Source organism: Gymnoscopelus microlampas (assembly GCF_963454915.1).
Source record: "Gymnoscopelus microlampas genome assembly, chromosome: 3".
Classification (NCBI taxonomy): Eukaryota; Metazoa; Chordata; class Actinopteri; order Myctophiformes; family Myctophidae; genus Gymnoscopelus; species Gymnoscopelus microlampas.
Window position 1 is genome coordinate 28,789,917 of NC_139940.1, and position 22,393 is coordinate 28,812,309.

Below are 22,393 nucleotides of genomic sequence, written 5' to 3' on the forward strand. Positions count from 1 at the left end.
CTGACATGAGTCCTACCTCTGTACAGATGGTATTGTTCTGGTTTTATTTTGGTGCAGTGATGGAAAGTAACTAAGTATATTTACTTAAGTACTGTACATAAGTACAATTTTGAGGTATTTTTTACTTTACTGGAGTATTTCCAATTTTCAGTAGTTTTTACTTCTACTCCACTACATCTCAGAGGCAAATATTGTACTTTTACTCCACTTCAATTACTTGAAAACTTTAGTTACTAGTTACTTTGTAGATTTTGATTACAAAACATACATAAACCACTTCAGCCCTATATATATTTCAGCCATTTGAAAATAGCCGATCTAAAAGCTCACAATGCGTCACGATGCGACGCATTGTGAGCTTCTAGATCTGCTATTTTCAAAGGATTAGTCTATCTTTTATACATTTCAAAACTTGTCATATGGGACATTCTGCATGATGAGTACTTTCTACTTTTGGTACTTTAAGTACATTTTGAAACCAATACTTTTGTACTTTTACTCAAGTCAATTTTGAATTCCGGACTTTAACTTGTAACAGAGTATTTCTACATTGCAGTATTGATACTTTTACTTAAGTAACAAATGTGAGTACCTTTTCCACCACTGTTTTGGTGTTGGCATCACTATTGCAGGTGAAAGTGATTGAAACTCTTTCAAGAACTTATGCCCCAGGGCCTTATAAGGTCGTGGGGAGGAGCATCTTCTTTAGCAGGTAGTGATGCAGCCAGTCAGGATACTTGCCAATAAAGCACCTGTAGTGGAGTCCATGCCAAACCTCTTCAGCCTGCGGAGGAAGATCGTGATGATGCCCACGGAGTGTGACCAGTCTGTAGATGAGAATAGGGGCGTGTGCTCCCTGCATCCTGCTGTAGTCAGCAATCATCTTTGTTTTGCTGACATTGAGATGGAGGCTGACGCCACAATTTAATTTTTAAGCATTTATTTGAAGAGACAGTTGAGAGAGACAGGAACGAAGAGACTGTGGCGTAACACGCAGCAAATGGTCTGTCTGGTGGGGAATTGAACCAGGGAGGTATTTGAGCCCAGGTCGGGCCAGGTCCTCTACATAGCATTCTACTGGCGAATAGTGACAAAGCCCTAAACCGGAAGTTTATGGAATGCACTGGAGTCTATGAGCATTTGTAACTATTTCCAGTTTATGAACCACGTGACCGGCGCTGTTTCTGCCCCCTCATTGGCGGAACTCTTTAATAGGCTCTGATGCACCCCAATCACTCGTCTACCGGGTCGCCCCTGGACTGTGACTCCTACACACCACATGTGCATCCACAGTATTCAGTGTTATTATACAGTACTGTTCACTTAGCCACCACTACTATAGCCACTTACATGACCACACTAATTACAAATATATATAGCCATATATGTATAGATTACAGCCTCACAAATCTATGATTGTGCAGAAATAATTTTATTTGTGTTTGAGATGTTTTGAGAGTTTGTTTCTGGAGTGTTTTGATGCATTGCCAAAGGTTATTACACATAACCTGAACTTCACTTTATTTTAAGTGGTAATGTCTGAGCCAGAATCTGATCATTTTCAGAGGGTTATTCAAATATGGCCTAAATATATATTTATATTTCCTCTATTTGCATGACACCCACTACTATAACTCTAAGATAAATGTATTTTCCCAAATATTTCAGAATCAATTAATTTATGAATTAACAACTACTGTGTAAGTGATATTTGTATTAAGCCGGCAGAAAGTTAACAAAGGTGGTGGTCCCTGGCTCAGCCTTGCATTGCATAGCCTGCTTTGGAAGTTAAATTTCTTTAGGCTCCTCATCATATAGTCAAATGGTGGACATAGAGAAGGGGAGTGGAAAAACAGAAGGAAAATAGAGAACAAACGGAGTGAGAGAAGGAGGGGAGACATAGCACTGTGGTTGGCTGTCAACTCTTTCAGAGTTATTATTGGCTCAGGTTAGGCCAGCTCAACCTGTTTATAAAGATTTTCCTTCAGTGAAATCTTACTTTCAAATCAGTTGACTGGGAAGTTCCTTGATTTGTTTGTTAATCTCCTTTCCAGAGGGTTAGAAAGAGACACACACAGAGGGACTATATTATCTGTACGTGTGTAGATAGCAAGAACGCATACATTTATTAAGTTTGGAGTGTTTCTTAAATGTGTCAAGTATTGCACATTTCCACAGATTGTAAGGTTTGTCTTGAAGTGTCACCATCAACCAGGAAACAGGACATTTTCTGGGACCAGCAGAGGAATTCCATTCACATTGTGGTCAGTTCACATGCCCATTTTTGCATCAGGGCTTTAGGATATCATCTTCATTTTTCAAGTTTTATTTGAAAAGAGATTGTGTGAACAATGCCAAAAAGTTATAATATTTTAAAGGATCACAGTTGTATGTAAGCGTTTAGATTTACATTTTAAAGAAAATATAGCACTCACAGCTGCCTCAGAAAAACAAATGTTTCTTGTTCAGTTACTCAGAAATATGTTTAAATTGACAAATGGCAGCATGATATTGATATTGAAAATGTATAAGACTCAAATGATGAAATAACATACAGTTCATTTACAACATAATGAGAGGCTGTAATTACAGCACCTGACAGCATATTATTATGTCAAGTTTAAGTAAAGTTTTATTCACCAAACCTTATCAAACTGTAGAGGAAACCTATGGAATAGGACAGGAGAGAACATGGAGAAGACGAGGAGAGGAAGGGTGACAAGCAGGTGTTCAGCTCTGTGTGTGTTGCTGATGGCTCTGCTTCCACTTCCATTACACACCTCAGGTAAGACACAAATCTACACAAAAACGTACACATGAAAGTCCTCCATTTGTAACTCTTGATAGTGTACAAATGTAACCCTTACGGATCCATTTGGTTACATGTGTACACTATCAGAGTTAAATGAACACTGAGGACTTTACTGTGTTTTTAAATGTACTGTATGTGCATACATTGCTGTAAAAATATAATATACTGCAATTACACACAACACATTAAAGCAACCGTCAAATTGGTTACTTAAATAAATGTGTTAAGAATAGAAAGGTATTACAAAATGAATTGACCAAACTATGAAGCAAAACAAGCAACTATTGCTATAATATACAATTAACTCTTAATTAGCTTTTACACATTTTGAATACATTACATTACATTACAGTCATTTAGCAGACGCTTTTATCCAAAGCGACTTAAAGTGCATTCAAATTTAACATACTAGGTAGGCAGGAAAACTATTAATCACCAGAAGTCTTAAGTGCATTCTCTTCTAAAACAAGCAACTAAGAGTATACCTAGCGCTACGGTAAAAGTGCAATATATCAGCTAGCTACTTTCTTAAACAGATGAGACAAATAGGAAAATCAAATGAGCTAGAGCTAAAAACCAATAAGTGTATCAAATAAACAAGATCCAATAAAACAAGAGCTCGTACAAATAATTGACAACAAATAGGCAAGGCTAAGGGTCAAGGTAGTGTTTCCTGAAGAAACAGGAAGAACAGGACAAACCAAGAATAGAACAATTTTAAGTATTGTGTAGCATGGTCCTCACTTTCTACAGTACATGGTCCATTACCAAAACAATGAAAACATATTATAACCTGTCCTTGTAAAGTAAAGCTTGCACTCAAATTGTTGTTTTTCCATCTACAAGTAAAATGAAGGTTAAATGACATCTCCCTTAATTACACCAATTGTGAGATTTACCCTCTTTTTCAACTATATTTTGGGTAAGAGAAAGGGAGCTACTGTAATTCTCCTGCTATCCATGATGAAAATGATCAAAGTACCCCTTCTATCTTTCCGCTCAGACAATCCAGGAGAGAATTCAATTTGAAATTGCAACAATTTTAATATAGTGTACTGTGTGCACTGTTATTTCATGTATTGATGTTTCTCTCTCCCCTCTACCCCCCACCCCCACACACTCCTACTGTATATTCTCACTCTCTCAACAAACCACATCCTCCACTATTAACAATGTATAAATTACCCAGCCCAAAACACCACCAACACATCCACTAGCATCAACCCTTCTTCAACAGGGTACAGCACCCTCCCAGGTAACCTTACCGTGGCGGCAGGGGACCCTGCAAAGTTCCGCTGTGGAGTGTCCCCGGTCCCATCCAACCTCACGCTCACCCTCTATGGCAGCCATGGAAACCACAGCCTCACCTGCCCTGGAGGGGACATAGATGACATCCCCCAGGCTCTCCACGCTAGTTGTAAGGAGGTCAATGGGGAATTGCTGGCCCTGTGGACCATCACTGGAACATCTTACTCTGACAACTCCACATGGGTTGTGTGTCAGCTGCCTGGTCACCCTGACGCACCTGCTGCCTTCCTACGTGTTTATGGTGAATACTTCTTCTGTGTCCTCGTTTTCCAATTGAAACGTATTGTAACGACATTCTATAAGATGTCTTCTGTTGACCAGAAGCATGCTGGACATCTTGAGGAAGATCAAATGAGTCATTAAACAAAATGAATAGAATACTACACAGTGAGATCCACAGAGTGTAAAGTGTACAACTGGATGATACACTTTTACATTTAATACTCCAGATTTTACAGTGTATTTAGATATTATTAGTATTTAAGTACATGAATAATTCCTTCATAGATCCTGTCTCTTTAAGCACTCATCAGAAACTAGCACTAAGCAGCCAGGCAGAGGGAGTGGATGGCCTTCACAAATCTTTCTCCACCTAAGCTCCTACTTTTATGTAAAGCAGAAGTTGAAACCATTCTACTTGAAAGACATTACTTACTGGCTAGAGTCAGTGAATGTGGAGGAATGATACCTACTATTTAGTGGAACAAAACAACAAGAAAAGCTGGGACGTAGACCCACACCACACATGTATGGTCACCATCTCACTGTTCATCCCCCTCTCTCCTGCTTCCTTACCCATAACCCCCCACTCCTTTCCCTAGAGAGTGGACGTAACTACGCCACCCTCATTGGCTGTGTGATCGGAGGATTCTTTGGTATCTTGCTGGTCTTCTACTTGGCCTACCTGATGGTTCAGAGATCTGAGACGTTGCAAAGATTGTTCGGTAAGTTGCGCTTCAGCATAAAGCAGTGCCGTATGGGATAAAGTTATAAGTTGTACTGACTCTACTGTCTTGTTAAAATGTGTTATTTTGAGTACAAAGAGAGAAAATGCCAACAACCCTCTATGACACTGTCACGCTCACGGAACCATTTTTGTGGGTCACGAGTAAATATCCCTTTTTCCCTTTCCTACAATGTTTTAATTATTGTAATTAGCAGATCTACAATCTCACAATGTGTCACGATGCGACACGTTGTGAGCTTATAGATCGGCCATTTTCACTAGTCTTGGGTCCCAAGAAGAAATGCATTTTCTCTTTTGGGTCTTGAGCTAAAAATATTGGGAACCACTGCAGTATGAGATGTCTTATGAAAGATGTTTTATGAAGTGTGTGTGTGTGTGTGTGTGTGTGTGTGTGTGTGTGTGTGTGTGTGTGTGTGTGTGTGTGTGTGTGTGTGTGTGTGTGTGTGTGTGTGTGTGTGTGTGTGTGTGTGTGTGTTGGGTAGAGATTGAACATATACTGATGTATAAACTGTGTGTGCCTGCAGCAGGAAGTGAATCTGAAGAGGATGATGATGAAGTTACAATCGTCTCAAAGGATTAGAGAAACAGGCTCAGCAGGATGTGATAGGATGAGTATAATGCTTATAGCCTACGGTATCATATGGACACTTATTGCACTTTGTATGTCGCTCTGCATAAGATTCAATCTCGATTCAATCTCTGGATTAAAAACAAACAGAATGGCAGAGAAATGCAAATGTATCTCATTAATCGAATAATAGCTTGGATATGACAAACATCTGATGCTCAAAAATGTACAATGTGTTACATTATGAAACAATCTCCTTCCTAATTTGTTTTTGACTCAATGCGTAATTTGAACCAAGGCCTGTGGGTGGCATTTTAATATTTCTGCCTGAGGCTGGGACTACAAATACAGGAAACATCTGCCTCATGCCCTATGAAGCCTGATTTATACTTCATCGTACAATGTTGTCACATGCATTGAAATAGCTTATCTACAGTACAAGCTCACAACACGTTGCATCCGGGTTGCGTTGTGAGTGTGTAGATCTGCTGTTTCTGGTGCACAACACTGTAGTACGATGGATCATAAAATAGGAATGAGGGCCCACAGTATGAAGTGCAGAAATTGTGGGCAGGAAATATTAATAAAGTGCACTACTTCTTCAAGCTTACTATCCTTGGCTGGAACATACTGACCTTGCACTGTGATCGAATGCTTTAAAACTGTACACTGAAAAGGAACATACAATATAATTTGTTTTTTAATCCTATTCCTGCCTTCCCCACTTTGGTGATTTTATCTTTCATCTGAGTCTGGATCCGTCAGATTCAGATCCCTCTATAGGCCTAAACTCATCCAAAAACAGCATTGTCTGTAATTATGTTCTGAATTCCATGAAGAATTGATAGTTACGTAAATTGAAGATTTTCATGTATGTGTAGCACTGGCCCTTTAAGGAAAGTGCATAAAGAGGGGTGGGTGGCCAGGTTTGTGGCCTCCTGTCTAGCCAGAAGCCTGGTTTGAGTGTTTGTGAGAGAGACCTGGAGGCATGAGGGGTACAGACTAATTCCCGGTAAGACAATTTGAAACGAATGACAAGGTTTTTATAACTCATTGTAACAATAGTATATATATAAGAGTTTAGATAGGCTGACAATATTAGGCCTGTTGTTAATTATACTAATATATATCTGTACTTCCAGAAGCCTCCAGGTCCTTTGAGCAGCAGTACCCTGTGGCTGTGCAGGCCTTTATCATTTGGAGCCATGAGCATATATTGACTATTTATATATATATATATATATATATATATATATATATATATATATATATATATATATATATATATATATATATATATATATATATATATATATATATATACATACATACATACATACATACATACACACATACACACATACACACATACACACATACACACATACACACATACACACATACACACATACACACACACACACACACACACACACACACAATTTAGACTGAGTGCAATAGGGTTGACTGAGGACAGAGCTATACTGGGCCATTAAGTAGCATTGCATGATTTTGGTTTTGCTTATTTGTAGTTTGTTTTGATTTGCATATTTGCGGATTTGCTTTTGGTTACTTATTTACTTTATTTTCTATTGGATTTGATTTGTTTAATTGCTGTATATTTAGTTTAGAGGCCCAAGTAGGCCCCGAAGCCCTTACCCTTATTGCCCCTTTGCCTCTTGAGTTTAGTCCCTTTTGCAGAACTCTAATACTAACCGCTTTCTTCCTTTCTGTATTTTAACCTGACTATTTTTATACCAACTGTTACCCTTATTGCCCCTTTGCCTCTTGAGTTTAGTCCCTTTTGCAGAACTCTAATACTAACCGCTTTCTTCCTTTCTGTATTTTAACCTGACTATTTTTATACCAACTGTTGAATAAACTTGACACATTTGATACATCAGCCTCTGGTTCTGTTAATTCTGAACCCGTACCTTCCTGGGGAACCTTACCTTGTTCAGTCCTATATATCTCTATATGGTTAATGTGTTTAAAGGATCCCTCACTCCTATATGTGTGGGTGGCGTAGTCATTGCTTTACATAGCCCTGCTATGTAAGATAGTTAGACTGTAGTTTCAAATAGAAGGGATGTTTGGGCATAAAGTTTTTTGTTCAATTCATTCTGTTAATTGGAACTTATTGAACTTATGGAACTTATAACACAATATTAGATGTTGACAAACTACAGCTCAGGTAAGGCCACATTATCTCAAGGAAATCTTAGAGGTCCCATTTGTAATGAAGAACTGTATACTTGCATTACTGGAAATTGAGAGAACAAGAGTTTTTGCAAGACTGGCTATTCTGTAGACTATTGCATGCATATATACTTGTGTTGAAAGATGTGCAGTTCTACACAAATAAACAATTTAAAAGCAGTCAAGAATGGACTCAATATTAAGATTTGTAATGATTACATGGTCTGTATATAGGAGATGTTCGTAAAGACCAAAGGAAACCCCCGAATCCACACAAATTAACATAATTTAGGGGGTAAGAAAGGTGTCTGTATTAACCCTGCTTGCAGCGCTCATAAAAGCAGACAGCAGTTCACTTGTTTGGCCACTAGAGGGTGGCATGTATTTGTAAAATAGTACGGCATCGAGAGAATCAAGTTATTAAACCATCATTATTGTTTTCTTTTGTATATATGACTTGTTTTTAAAGTGACTGATAGAGCTTAATTTAGTTTTCAACAAGACTGAGGTCAATCCCGTTTCTATTTAATTAACTGAAAACCTTAAGCAATGTAAATTAATGTCTTAATGTATTACTTTGATTGATTGATTGAATACTTTATTAGCAGTTTGCAAAAAAAAACACAGGAAAGTACAGTTCAATACAATGTCTGCTAAGAGTTATTTCAAAACCATTGTGGTCCTTTGTACAGACAAATATGTGACAAATATACACTACTATGCAAAATATAACATACATTCTTACAACAATATATTACAAAACTTTAACAATGAATAAATCCCCTTCCTCAAACAACTGATTTATTTTGTTGTTAATCTTTGCTTGTTTGCTTGTCTTTTACTTTTAGACCTCTATAAGTGTAATTTTCTGTTGGCCTTGCACATAATATTTGCTTGTGCAAAGAAAAGCAAAAAAACTAAATGAAGGTTTGTTGAAAATGTCTGTAATGCATATCCACAGAGCTACTGTATGTGTAGCTTATATTTACAGAAGAGGTCGCAACACTGTGTGTGTGTGTGTGTGTGTGTGTGTGTGTGTGTGTGTGTGTGTGTGTGTGTGCGCTCAAGCTGTTTGAGCAGGATCTCCTCCTTGGTCAGTAGGAATACACTGAGGACACTAGCTGAAGCGCTCATCCAATGCATGCACCTCATGGTAATCTAGCACCACAAAGGCATTAAAAACAAAGCTTCAGACCTCTCAAAACAAACTGGTCAGGTTACTACTAGGCCTCACATCTAGAACTCACCTAACCCCTGCTCATTATGCTAGGGTGGGATGGCTCAGGGTAAAGGACAGAGTAAAGCAACTCGCAATGGTCCTGGTCTTCGAGATACTCAAGAGAACAGGGATTCCCATGTACCTGTCAAACTACTTCAATAACATGAAAGACGCACACAGGCACAACACCAGAGGGAGCTCCACTGATCTCGTTCAACACAGATTCGGGGTTGGGGGGTTGAATTCATTCTATTGCTATGCCACCAAAATGTGCAATGCCTACTAACAGACATCAAAAAGTGTGACTCCCTACCCTCCTTCAAATTCAAAACTGCCATAAAAGAGCACCTGTCTGCAATTTGTAACTGGTCCTAGAAAAGTCTTCTAAGCTTAACACCAGGAATGACCCCCCAACTGTTTACTGTACATACCGGTATACGTTTATTGCTACTAGCGTTGATGATCTCTTGTATATTATTGTATGTCTTTAAATGTCTTGATGAATTGAATACACAGACAGGACCACAATGGAAACAAGCCTTTAGGGCTTTTTGTATTATCATTTTATCAAATCGTACCACTGTACTATTTGCAAACCGTTAATAAAGTATTCAATCAATCAATCAATCTGTGTGTGTGTGCGTGCGTGTGTGTGTCAGGCTTTGTTCTTTTCAGGTGTTTTACGTATGAGAGAAAACAGGACCTGCCTTCACTTTACAGCCTTGGCTGCTAGTGTATCAAAGCTTATGCCTTTCATTTACTGTACATCATTTTATCGTTGTTTTCCTATGCTTTAGTACACTGTAAAGCTCGGCTGTTTTGCCCTTGGCCTGCAAGTTCAGTGTATGAAAGGTTCTTCCTTGTATACACACTGTGTCATTGAATGTGTTCCTATGGCACAGTTAACTCTGCAAAGTAAACAGACATATGTGTGTTCAACCCCATATATCAGACTGCAGGGTCTCAGTCTACAGCTGACCACCGCCGGCAGAAATATACTGGTTATATAGGTCATCTTTTCAGATTTCCCAATCTCTAGCTTCCGCTAGCTGATTTAACTTGCCTGCTCAGTTTAGTCTAGACTCATCATCATCGCACATGAAAGGGCCATAGAGTTATCTTTCTTGTAACAGATAAAGAACCTAATTCTGGTTACTCTCAACTGAGGCCACCATGCAGGTCCAAGCCTTGCCTCACATCTTCCCAACAAGACATGACTCATGATGTATTGGTATGTTGTCTAATCATTTTTGCCCATGTTGTAGATTATGTGCAGACATAATGATTGCATAAATAATCAGGGAGTGCCTGTACCCCTACTGTACAAATATATTTTCTCACACATTCAGAGGATGATAAGTGGGAGGTGTGAATTACAGTATCCTCCTCATGTCTCTCCTGTTATTTGAGGGTCTGTGATCATCTGCCAGCAACATGAATACACAATTAATTTTGCAACCACACTGACACTAAGATTCTCCACATTCAGTTTGAATTCAATAGCCACGGTGGCAAGTAAAAACTTCACACGCCACCTGCCTGTTCCTTAGGAAACACTCACATAATGGAATAGTGGAATCTATACTGTAAATAAGTCAGCAGTAATATCACATTTAAAACTTAAGCTCACTGTGCCAGAATACACTTGTGTCTTTCGACTGATATTCATTTAGTGAAACTTAATGGCCTGATTTTGTCGACTCAATAATATCAAGAATAGAACTTCAGTCTCTTCCACACTATGGGTTACTTTTTAAAACGATTCAGCTATCAAACTGTTACTGACATATGGTGGACAACACTGTTTTTGCTGTTGCATGCTGGGCTGTTCACTACAGTCAGTCAATCAGCAGGGGAGAATTCCCTCTCGTCTCGTTGATTCAACAAAGGTGGTATGGAGCAATGTGTTGACTCAGCTGCTCAGTAACACCATAGTTCACTCCAAGGCAGTGCCCAGCCATACAATCTGCCTCATCATACATTATCTCTTTTTTTGCAATGTACAAATCAAATGTAGGGGGGGGGGGGGGTATTTCATTAGAAGGAGTAGGCCTACTGTAGCTAGTGGGAAATAACCTTACTTAAATAAAACTTTTAAATCAAACAGTCTGTGGTCTCTCTGTTGTCAGTGAAGTCACCATAGGTTTCCTACAATCAAGCCGTAACCCACTATCCCTATCCTTATTTTGGGTTAGGGTTAGGGTTGTTTTGGGCATGTCATTATAGGCGGGTCACAATGTGATGCGTACGTTGTAAGCTTGTAGATCAGGTATTTTGGCTATTCATCAATCATCATACAAAACAAGTATAAAGGGATTAAGTGGTTAATAAGTCTCATGCTGAGACTTGGTAACAATGCTGTCATGGGGGCTGGCCATCCATTGCTCCAATCTGTAGAAAGTTTGAGAAACCAGTCTTGTTGTAGTATTCAGATAAGATCAAAGTAAAATGTAGACTACACACGAGTTTGCTACCTTGAAGCGTTGTAAAGACGTCTCTTCCACCATGTGTGTGTGTGTGTGTGTGTGTGTGTGTGTGTGTGTGTGTGTGGGTAGTGTCCTTCACAGGTTCCTACTAACTGATTGGATTACACCCTGTTGCTGTGTAAGCTAACCTGTTCTCAGCCCTTTAGCGTCTGTTTAGGGACAAACACACTGAATAGCACAGCAATAGAGGTGTGTGTGTGTGTGTGTGTGTGTGTGTGTGTGTGTGTGTGTGTGTGTGTGTGTGTGTGTGCGTGCGTGCGTGCGTGCGTGCGTGCGTGCGTGCGTGCGTGCGTGCGTGCGTGCGTGCGTGCGTGTACACACACTGATAACCTGCATTGTGAGGAGTGTGCTCTTGTGATGACCTTTTGCAGCAACAGAATCAATTTGACATGCAATACCTATCAATACCTGAGGAACCAAAAGTTAAAGAATAACAAAGTTAGGATTACAAGTCAAACAAGGACAAAAGAGTTTGTAATCATTCTGAGGGCTAATTTATTTTGTGTCACAAAACGGTGTCAATCAATACAAATAACGTAATATGGCAATTAGGCTAAACTAACCCTGTTGACTGCAACTCTATAGATCAGTAAGACAAATGCTATAGCAGGCCAAACAATTATGATTCATAAATTGAAAGGATACACAGCACCTTTTCCATAGGACAAAGATATTGGATCCGACTGCATGTCTTTGTATTATTTTGCTGAAAGTTTGAGTAACTTTTGTATTTGCGCACCACACCACACCACACCACACCACACTCAGAGTCCCGAAAAAGCAGCTCTGATCTCCCCCTGAGTTGGTTTGGATGACTGGACTACTGTGGGTGCATTTATGCTTGGATTTTAGCTGACCAAAACCAATAAGCACTTTAGAAGCCAGATGTAAATAAACGTCAGTCTCTAACGATTGTCATTTGTATAAAATCCTATTGTATCACAAAACAGGACAACAGTACAACAAACTGACTTTCTGGGATGCCTGTCTAGTGACGACCAGCCACCATTTTCTTCCTCCTAATCCAATCATTCCAATCCCTGTCGCTGCTAACTCCTACTGTTGGTCTGAGGAGGGTGTGTACGCCACGTGCCTACTCCTCTACACATGGGCGTCACCAGCCATGTATTTCCATCTGTTAGTGAGACGGGAGAGCATGAGGTTCACGCTATCTTACACAGTTTCCCTCCCCACCAAACTAGGAGGAATCACTAGTGCAGCGACAAGAATCCCCTGCCAGCTTCCTACTATGGAGTCAGATCAGACTCCATATTCTACTGACAAACCACCTCTGCCAGGATTTGAAACATCCAGATGCCCACTGGAATATGTATTAAATGCTTCTAAAAATGCTTTAATGTTTCGAATGTGAATACTGCTGGTTGGTCCACGTGTAACATGAGCAGTAACAAGTAACAAGTAATGATCAGTTACTGTGCAATGAGCCTGGGTCATGTGAGTGCTGCTACAGATTTGACAATGTTTTCATTTAAACAAGCATGAGCCTACAAGTTTCTGGGAATTCTCTAGTCTGGGTCATCCTTGGACGAGCCCTCCAGTGAATTGATGTGTTAAAACTCCTTGATTGAGAAGTCTTCCTGGCATCCCAATTTTGGTCATGTCATAAGGCAGGGAAAGAAGATCAAAAAATGTAAAAATAATTCTACAAGCTCACAGCGGCTCATGGTGCGACACATTGTGATCTTGTAGATAGGCTATTTTTTAAATCATTTAGAATATATTTGTGTGTAAGTGGTTGAGTAGAAAGTGCTGCCTCTCTCTCAGTTCTAAGGCACACGCCATTAGAACAATGTGACCCTCAAATTCCATGACAGAAACAAACTCACAAACAATAGACATGCTCAAGACAAGAGCACACACTAACACTCCTTGGCTTGAACGACGTCTACAACTCCATATTGTCTCACTTCTTTGTGTTTCTGTCATCACCAGTTGCCTCTGTATTATCACTTGTCGCACACACACACACACACACACACACACACACACACACACACACACACACACACGCACACACGCACACACACACACACACACACACACACACACACACACACACACACACACACACACACACACACACACACACACACACACACACACACACACACACACACACACACACACACACACTTTAACCATGTGTGTGTCTCTTTCTCTCTGTCTCTATCTCTAGCACTAATTTGGAGGTCGGTGCATGTCTTTGCTCTGTTGCTGTGTGACTGTGCAAGGTATAAATAGTCCCTGATAGCAACACTACCTCGGTGGTTCATCATACGCGCACACACACACACACACACACACACACACACACACACACACACACACACACACACACACACACACACACACACACACACACACACACACACACACACACACACAAGTGCATGCACGTAGGCAAGCACACACATACAGATGTATGCAAATACACTCGCAAAATCACACATTAGCATGTGTTTGTACTGATTTACAATTACACAAACGGATACATTCATGTACTTTACAGGAGTAGTTCAATCAATTACACACCCTATGAAGCCTTGAATTCATGGAAATCTTTTAGTTTTTGTCGCATTCCATCAAATAATTGGCCCAGGAATGGGACAAAAAACAAAGAATCTCCATGAATTCAAGGCTTCATGTGATGTGTAATTGATAGTAAATAAGTCTTTTTTTGTGTGAACTACCCCTTTAATCAACACGACATTGCAAGGAGATTGTCCACACATGCGCACGCACGCACGCAGACACGCACGCAGGCGTTCATTTCTAAAATTCTAGATATCAGGAAGCCCTTTTCAACCAAGGTCACAACTTAGAAGTAATACTGATAGATAAATAAAACATCTCCCTCCTTCCTGGGTTTAGCAGAAAAGAGAGGCCTGTCAACCATCAGACTAACTACTCTTCTTGAGTTCAAGAGAGAGATGCCTGGAGGGACAAATAGAGAAGAGGGGATACAAAATGAGTGAAGAAAAGAGAGATGGATGGAAGAGGATGAAGCTATGAGCAGAGAGACAGACAGAGAAGGGCAGAAAAGAGAGATTGGAGTCACAGAAGTGTTTAACTCTACCTCATGTCTGTCTGTCTGTCTGTCTGTCTGTCTGTCTGTCTGTCTGTCTGTCTGTCTGTCTGTCTGTCTGTCTCTCTCTCTCTCTCTCTCTCTCTCTCTCTCTCTCTCTCTCCCCCCCCCTCTGTCTCTCTCTCTCTCTCTCTCTCTCTCCCCCCCCTCTCTCTCTCTCTCTCTCTCTCCCCCCCCCTCTCTGTCTCTCTCTCTCTCTCTCTCCCCCCCCCCTCTCTCTCTCTCTCTCTCTCTCTCTCTCTCTCTCTCTCTCTCTCTCTCTCTCTCTCTCTCTCTCTCTCTCTCTCTCTCTCTCCCCCCCTCTCTGTCTCTCTCTCTCTCTCTCTCTCTCTCTCTCTAATAATCAGATGTTTATTTCCTGTATCTGTTCAGACTCCAGCCTTCAGGGGTAGAACATTAAATCTCATTTTATCATTGTAGTTTTTGTCTTCATACTTTCTATAATAAATCCCTGCCACAAGACCTTGTTTTTAAGTCACACAACACAACACAACACAACACAACACAACACAACACAACACAACACAACACAACACAACACAACATCTTTCAGTCTTACAGAAGGGTTGAAAGATCCATTTAAAAAGGGAAATATACAATTAAACTGTCAGTCATTAAAAGGCAATCATGAAGTATTGTGTGTAATGTGTAGTTGCTATAATGAAAACAAATCTAATATCTCTATTTTCTCTCTCTCTGGTGCATGTGCTTACACACACACGCACGCACCCGCACACACACACATAGAAATGTTTGTGGAATAACATACAGTGCCACTGGTTACCTACAGTATGCACACATCCCCTCTCCAACCTGTGAGCGTGTGCACGCACACACATACACACACTCAAACACGCACATGTTTCCATCCAAAACAGAGGGGAGGGACAGATCATATCAATCCAGGTAAAAGTCTAAAAGAGATAATTTTAACTCAACAGTTTCTCAGGACTCTTTCTCTTTCATCCACACACCTCAGCACCTACATCCAAAGCTCAGGTAAGCACTGTGCAAGGTGGGATGGTTTTACCTCCATGCAAGACTAGAATCTGAGGACACTACTTATCCTTTTTCATTTACAACTTTTCTGTCTGTCAGGATTGTGGTTAACTATCAGTCCTGTCACATATAGGCATTTAAATAATGTGCTATATGGAGAAAATACGTTATTATGCTTGTTGTGATGCCACCATATTGGGTATTAGAAGATTTACTGTAGAAATCCAACTTGCTTTTCAAATGTTTTTGTGTTATTTTAAGTTTTATGTATTTGTATTTAGGGAGTGCCCATGTGGGCAGGGAACACGTTGGTTTTCAGACATATTTTTTTGCATGTCTCTGCTAAAGAGATTTTGTGTCTATTATTGTGCCTGAAGACCAGAGTAAAAGTGGCAGTTCTTTATTGTATTTTGTGAAATGAAGGTAGGCTAATAGGAGAGGGCAATGGCTGATTGGTTCAAAAGCACAGTCGTGAGATGTGAAGGACATACTGTACAATCTTTGACCTTGAATGATGTCATTATGCACTCATAGCTACATGGCCCTGCTTTTAAGGCAGGTTCCATGTTCAGTCTACTGAAATGTATTCATGTAGCACTTTCAATTGAATAACCACGCAGTAGTTGTGTTGTTGGAAATGGGTACCTGCATAATGATGTATCAAGCAAATGTCTATAGTTAAGAACAATGATAAAACTCATGTTACTAACTTTGCCAAGAGACGTAGCTACAATTGTTGTGTTTTATTCTAATTTTATGAATTGTGGTATGATGGGACAAAATCAGTGTGGATAAGGAAATGGGCAGTTTCACATTACTGGAATATTCTCCATCAATTGTGCCCCCTCTCATCCAATTGTCATTGACAAGTTAAACATTGACTGATGTCAATCACACACACACACACACACACACACACACACACACACACACACACACACACACACACACACACACACACACACACACACACACACACACACACACACACACACACACACACGCACACACAAAGGTAACAATGATGACCTTCATGTTCTTTTACCAAAGACTTAAGTAATTTGGGAAGAGGACTTTTTTTTTGTCTTTTTGGACGTGTTACAAAGCTCCATAAAGGAGAAATAATGTGAAAGACTATTTAGACATACTTTAAATACAGTACAGATACAGTACAATGTGTATCTTCTCTACAGAACAGTGTTTCAGTGTATCATGTATTTTCAGCTGCATCTGAGAGACATGCCAGGGAAGGACCTATTCCTTCAAAGTAAATCCCCTCTTTATTACAAACAGCTGGATTACAATCAGAGACAGTTAAAAGAAAAAAGACAATGTGCAGAGACAAACTGGTTGAAGCCAGAGTGATGCAGAGCAGGCCAGAGTAGACAAGCATGTGATCTCCAAACCATGCTGGCTGTTGTAACCCTGCAGGTCCTAAGCTGCTCCAAGGTCAGCTAGCGGTTACATGGAGGTTGTTTGAGTTGTGGGTCTGACATGCTGGTTTCATGCTTGTTCATTTTATTTGCATGAAGGATAATTTTCACTTTCACTTGACAAAAGTTCAGTATTTTCAATTGATATAAGTAACTTTGTGTGACAAATTATAAATGAAGCCTGAAGCTTAATTTTTAGTCCACCGCAAAACACGTTGACAGCATGCAACACTTACTACAGAGACAGAGTATAGATTAGGCATTCAAACAGGTTGGGGTCATATACAAGACCCTACATGGTCTCAAAGGGATTCTACTGTTGCGCCTCAGCCTTAAACGGCCCGTCCGGTGCGTCACAAGGGTAGGGACAATAGATGCATAAGAGAAGAACCCTGGAGCAGCACGGACAATTTAAGCCTTTTATTGATGCAGTGCAAGTAAAGTGTTGACTGGCGTTTCGGTCTTTCGACCTTCCTCACTCTGAGGAAGGTCGAAAGACCGAAACGCCAGCCCCCCTAAGTGAATTCATTAAAAGGAAGCCTGAAAGGGGAATCAGTACCAGAGCAACTTTGGTCAAAATGTCCTCTCAGTACAGGGTTGTGTAGCCTTCCTCTGCGTATAAGGGATTGTGCTACATTTCCATCTTTTAAATTAAATCAGAAAAAATGGTCGCTTGAAAACCAAAGCTGCAACCATTTGTGATCATGTTTGAGTTTTTTTCTGGTTGTATGTTTTGTGTGAGGACTGCGGATGAAAATTAGCATCTTTGCTAAATCCGGTGTATTTACGTCCATGTAACGTCCATATGCTCTGTCCTGTCCAAATAAACAAATAAAAGTTTTTAAAAAATGCCTAAGAAGCGACGGGAGACACTATTCATTTGTAAATGTACATTCTGTATTAACACATTATTCATGCACATGAATACATGTAATACAGTATATTGGTGTACATGCCTTGAGAAACTATGTTAATCCCAAATTCAGGGAACTGCAGCTACCAGCATGTTATAGATTTTGAAGATACAGTATATTCCCAATTTTAACTGTCAGTTTATAGAATTACGTCATGTAATTGTTTATTTCTTTGTTCATAAGGTTGTCTAAGAGGCAGCATAAGCATCATATCCTAATCATAGCCACTTAAGCACTATATACAGTACTTGGTTGTATGACGAATGGCAAAAATAGCCGATCTACAAGCTTATAATGTGTTGCGATGATTGTAGATGTGAGATAATTATTCACTCATTTTTTAATTGTTGAAGTGTCTTGAAACTTTTCACTTATAATGCCATGCTCAATATAGGGACACCAGTTTAAAAGTGGTTAATCAATGTGGCATGAAATAATTGCAAATAAAAAATACGTACAGATGCACTGTACGAGATTGGATCACTTATGGAAAGGTTTGTCTGCAGGCTATCTGAAGGGAGGCTAGAGTAACGTTGTCTCCATAAACAAAACAACGACCCACTGTTTATTCTCCAAACACCCTGAATGCACCCCTGCTGATGAAACACTGTCCTCCCTCACACCACAGGAACATTCCTCCTCTGTATGGGAGGAGCGAGGGAGAGATCAGATGAGAGGAGCAGAGGAAAGGAAGGAAGGGGTGGGGGGGGGCAGTGAGAGGAGGACTTGGGGGAGGGAAGAGGGATGTCAGGAGTGGAGAGAGTAAAAAAGAGAGGGATTAAATGAATGAAGGAGGGAAAGGGATGAGGAAAAGGAGACAAATACGATCAAACTCAACTCAAACTTTATTTATAAAGCACATTCACAACGACCAAATTTCCACCAAAGTGCTGTACACGGTCAGAATAAAGAACAAGACTGACAAAAGACAAGGAAAACCAAATTAAAACAAAAAAAACAAAAAAGAGGCATAACAAATAATGCATTACGAACAGAAATAAAAGGGCTAAAACAGCATTGCAGAGTTATAAAATGTACACAATCAAACAGAGGTCTGGATAAATGGATAATTGAGAGAAGTGACATAAGAGGGTCAAGAGATGGGAAGCAGGCTCAGTTCATATAAAAAAAAACAGAGGGCATGTGGTAATGCAGAGATGACTGTATGCATTTAAAACAACATCTGGACAGGACTTTATCTGCTTGAGTGTTATGTTAAAATCAATCACCCATAAACCTCTCTTCCTCTTCAGACAGGTTGTGCTGAAGATGGGACAGTTCTCTGTATTGGCTGTGCTGGCAGGTAAATTCATTGGTTATTATTACTGGCATCACGACAAGGTTTTATATCTGCAATTTGGCATTTTCTTTAGTACAACTCACCACTGTATATCAGTTATGCTGAAAATATTACACCTGGAGGCCATGAAAAAATACTAGTAGCATTGCAACATGTTTAAAAAATAAATGTCTAAAGATAAAAATCTGTTTTGTTACTGTTACTTCGGGACACTGATGCAAAGAAACGATCAGCCCCTTCAGTGAAATAACATGTATCACTTGCCTCTCTATCTTTCAGTTCTGTTTGGCTTCTTCGCTGAAACTGAAGCAAGTAAGATAAAAGTTCTCTTTTAATCAAAGTCAAAGAAGCATTTGTTGTAAGACAGGTTTGTTGAGACACCGGATACAATGTGCCTGATACTTTGAATGACTACTGTGTTTCCATAGCAATAACCCCGACCATGTAATTGCTCAAAATGAATAACTTGTTTCTCTCAAGTTGTCATGGTAGTCACAGACTAGCTTCTATGCAAGTGCCGGACCCATAGAAGATAAGCAATACTGAAAACAGAAGACAAATGTCTGCACACTGTTGATTTTAATTAAGCACCACTAAGACTGTCTAAGAGATGTCCAGACTTGTTCTACAGTCTGAAGAAGTGTGTGGTTTGTGTATTGTCCTGATGAGTCTGTCATTGTGTCTCACACACTCATTATTTGATGTTAAACCTATTCATGATCAGAACAAGAAATAAAAAGACTTATAGGTCTGAATACAGATGCTTTAAAAAGACTAAACCAGGTGGCGTTCTGGTGCTTAAGTGACAACACGTTCTATGGTTCAACAAAGAGCATTTATCTTTATACTTAATCTGTTTCCCTTCCCTCTCTTGTTTCTCTTCCCCATTTTGTCACATGACTCCTTCTCCTCTCTACCCCCATCATCTGTGTTCGCCCTTCAGGTCAATTTACTTACAGTAAGTACTCATCCATTATAGTTCATGATAAATCCTGTTCCATAAAAAACCTGTATGTGCGTGCATGCGTGCGTGCGTGCGTATGTATGTATGTATGTATGTATGTATGTATGTATGTATGTATGTATGTATGTATGTATGTATGTATGTATGTATGTATGTATGTATGTATGTATGTATGTATGTATGTATGTATGTATGTATGTATGCATGTATGTATGCATGTATGTATGCATGTATGTATGTACCTAAGTACGTATGTACTATCTATCTATGTATCTATGTATCTATGTATCTATCTATCTATCTATCTATCTATCTATCTATCTATCTATCTATCTATCTATCTATCTATCTATCTATCTATCTATCTATGGCTATGATGAAACCATTTCAGATGACAGACATAAAAACTTCTATCAGCTATTCATTCATGTTACTTTAAAGAAATGCATCAGATGCTCTGTGTGAGGTCTGCTTGAGAGCAAAATAGACAATCTACAAAACACTTTTGTTTTCACTAACTCTTCGCTAACAATGGATACAACTTTCTGTTAAAAACTTTTTCTCAATCCTCAGACTATGATAGACTGCGAATTGGAGGCCTGATCTGTGCCGGCTTGTTGGTGGCTGGAGGAATCAGTGTTATACTTTGTAAGCATTAAAAACCACACACAGCCAGACCTCTCATTTGTTTGACGACCAGCCACACGATTAAAATGTGTTACATAATACCTATCTGTTGCATCATTCTTATATAGATATCTGATTTTGAAAACTAGGCTTTGTGATCAGAGTGATAATGTTATGACTGGCACACTGCTTCTCTGCCATAACAAATGCATTAGCTAAATGTGGGGGAGATACTAAACTGTGTTGAATGGTGAGTAACCATGGTAACGCTTCCTGGTTTGTCTCCACAGATAACAAGTGCGCCAATAGGAACAAGTAAGAGACTTACTTCCCAGAATATTAATAATCGTGTGTGTGTGTGTGTGTGTGTGTGTGTGTGTGTGTGTGTGTGTGTGTGTGTGTGTGTGTGTGTGTGTGTGCGAGTGTGCGTGTGCGTGCGTGTGCGTGTGTGTGTGTGTGTGTGTGTGTGTGTGTGTGTGTGTGTGTGTGACACTGAGATTGGCTTTTCCTCCCCTCCTCTCACAACCTCTCTTGAGGCTAATTTATACTTTGCTGTACAACCGCTCACAGAAATAGCTGATTTTCTGCTTAAATAACTTACATACAATAAGACAAAGTCGTACGACAAAGTGTATATTTGCCTTTACTCTCTCTTAAATACTCTTTTGTGTTAGTTATTTCTTTCTGTTCTTTACCTTGTGCAATCCTCTGTTCTGATTTGCGCTAACTCACTTTCTTCTCTCTATCTCTCTTTCACTTGGTTTCTCCTCCCATTGTAGAAAAGGAGAGGATGACACCAGTGAAATTTGAGATGGCCGAGGGGCCACAGATGTCTGACAAACCGGTTTCTACCAAGAGGAGTAGATGACATGCAGATGGGTGGGGTGATGGTGCAGTGGGTGGGGGCTTTGACATCACACCTGTACAGGCCTGGGCAAGAAAATGTATTTGGGTAATCTGAGGTGAGATTGCTTCATCTCACCAGATGCTTGCGATGCATCATAAAATAAAAAATCTTTGCTGGCTATTTTTAATGCTCAAATGTATTTGTTTTCACCAATTTGTTCTGCATTTGTTCCAATCTGGAATGAATGGGAGATCATCCACCAAATAAACAAACAGTATTTAAACAACAAGGTTGGAGCTTAGACAATGACTTGTTAAGTCATTATTCATATTCATGCCATTTTAGTGATGTTGATGCATGTGTTATCATGGTGTGTTTCCATTGATAATGTAGGCTATGTGATGTTGATGCTGTTCGTTTTCATACCATATATAGGTTATATAGGTTATAGCCTACATGACAACCATTTCAATTTAGGGAGAGAACTGTGTGCACATCCAAAATCTGAATAAATGCTATAATTATAAACATTCTTTATTATCCTTCGGGTGTGTTTTCTTTTCTTCTCAGATATAGACAGTGAAATAATAATCACATCTTATCACAATATATTATATAGCCTACTTTGTTCACAACAAACAAAC

General features: G+C 39.6%; 1 protein-coding gene and 1 long non-coding RNA gene across 5 annotated transcripts; both read left to right on the plus strand.

Moving 5' to 3' along the window:
- The first annotated feature begins 2,030 nt into the window (after nucleotides 1–2,030).
- LOC311042161 (uncharacterized protein) lies at nucleotides 2,031–6,871 on the plus strand. 4 transcript variants are annotated; one of them, XM_084052719.1, is made up of 6 exons: nucleotides 2,044–2,094; nucleotides 2,179–2,264; nucleotides 2,661–2,785; nucleotides 4,002–4,361; nucleotides 4,942–5,064; nucleotides 5,612–6,871. In XM_084052719.1, exons 3-6 carry the CDS (start codon nucleotides 2,692–2,694, stop codon nucleotides 5,665–5,667), a joined length of 633 nt encoding a protein of 210 aa, XP_083908845.1. In that variant the 5' UTR covers nucleotides 2,044–2,094; nucleotides 2,179–2,264; nucleotides 2,661–2,691; the 3' UTR covers nucleotides 5,668–6,871. The 4 variants fall into 4 exon arrangements, with proteins under 4 accessions (XP_083908844.1, XP_083908846.1, XP_083908847.1 ...); XM_084052718.1 differs by having other exon boundaries at nucleotides 2,031–2,264; XM_084052720.1 differs by having other exon boundaries at nucleotides 2,031–2,264; nucleotides 5,615–6,871.
- An 8,700-nt stretch (nucleotides 6,872–15,571) lies between these two features.
- Nucleotides 15,572–22,282, plus strand: LOC311042278. The gene is made up of 7 exons (XR_014600481.1): nucleotides 15,572–15,664; nucleotides 19,265–19,314; nucleotides 19,591–19,623; nucleotides 20,255–20,269; nucleotides 20,849–20,923; nucleotides 21,193–21,217; nucleotides 21,682–22,282. It is a non-coding gene; the product is annotated as an uncharacterized lncRNA (long non-coding RNA).
- The last annotated feature ends 111 nt before the right edge of the window (nucleotides 22,283–22,393 follow it).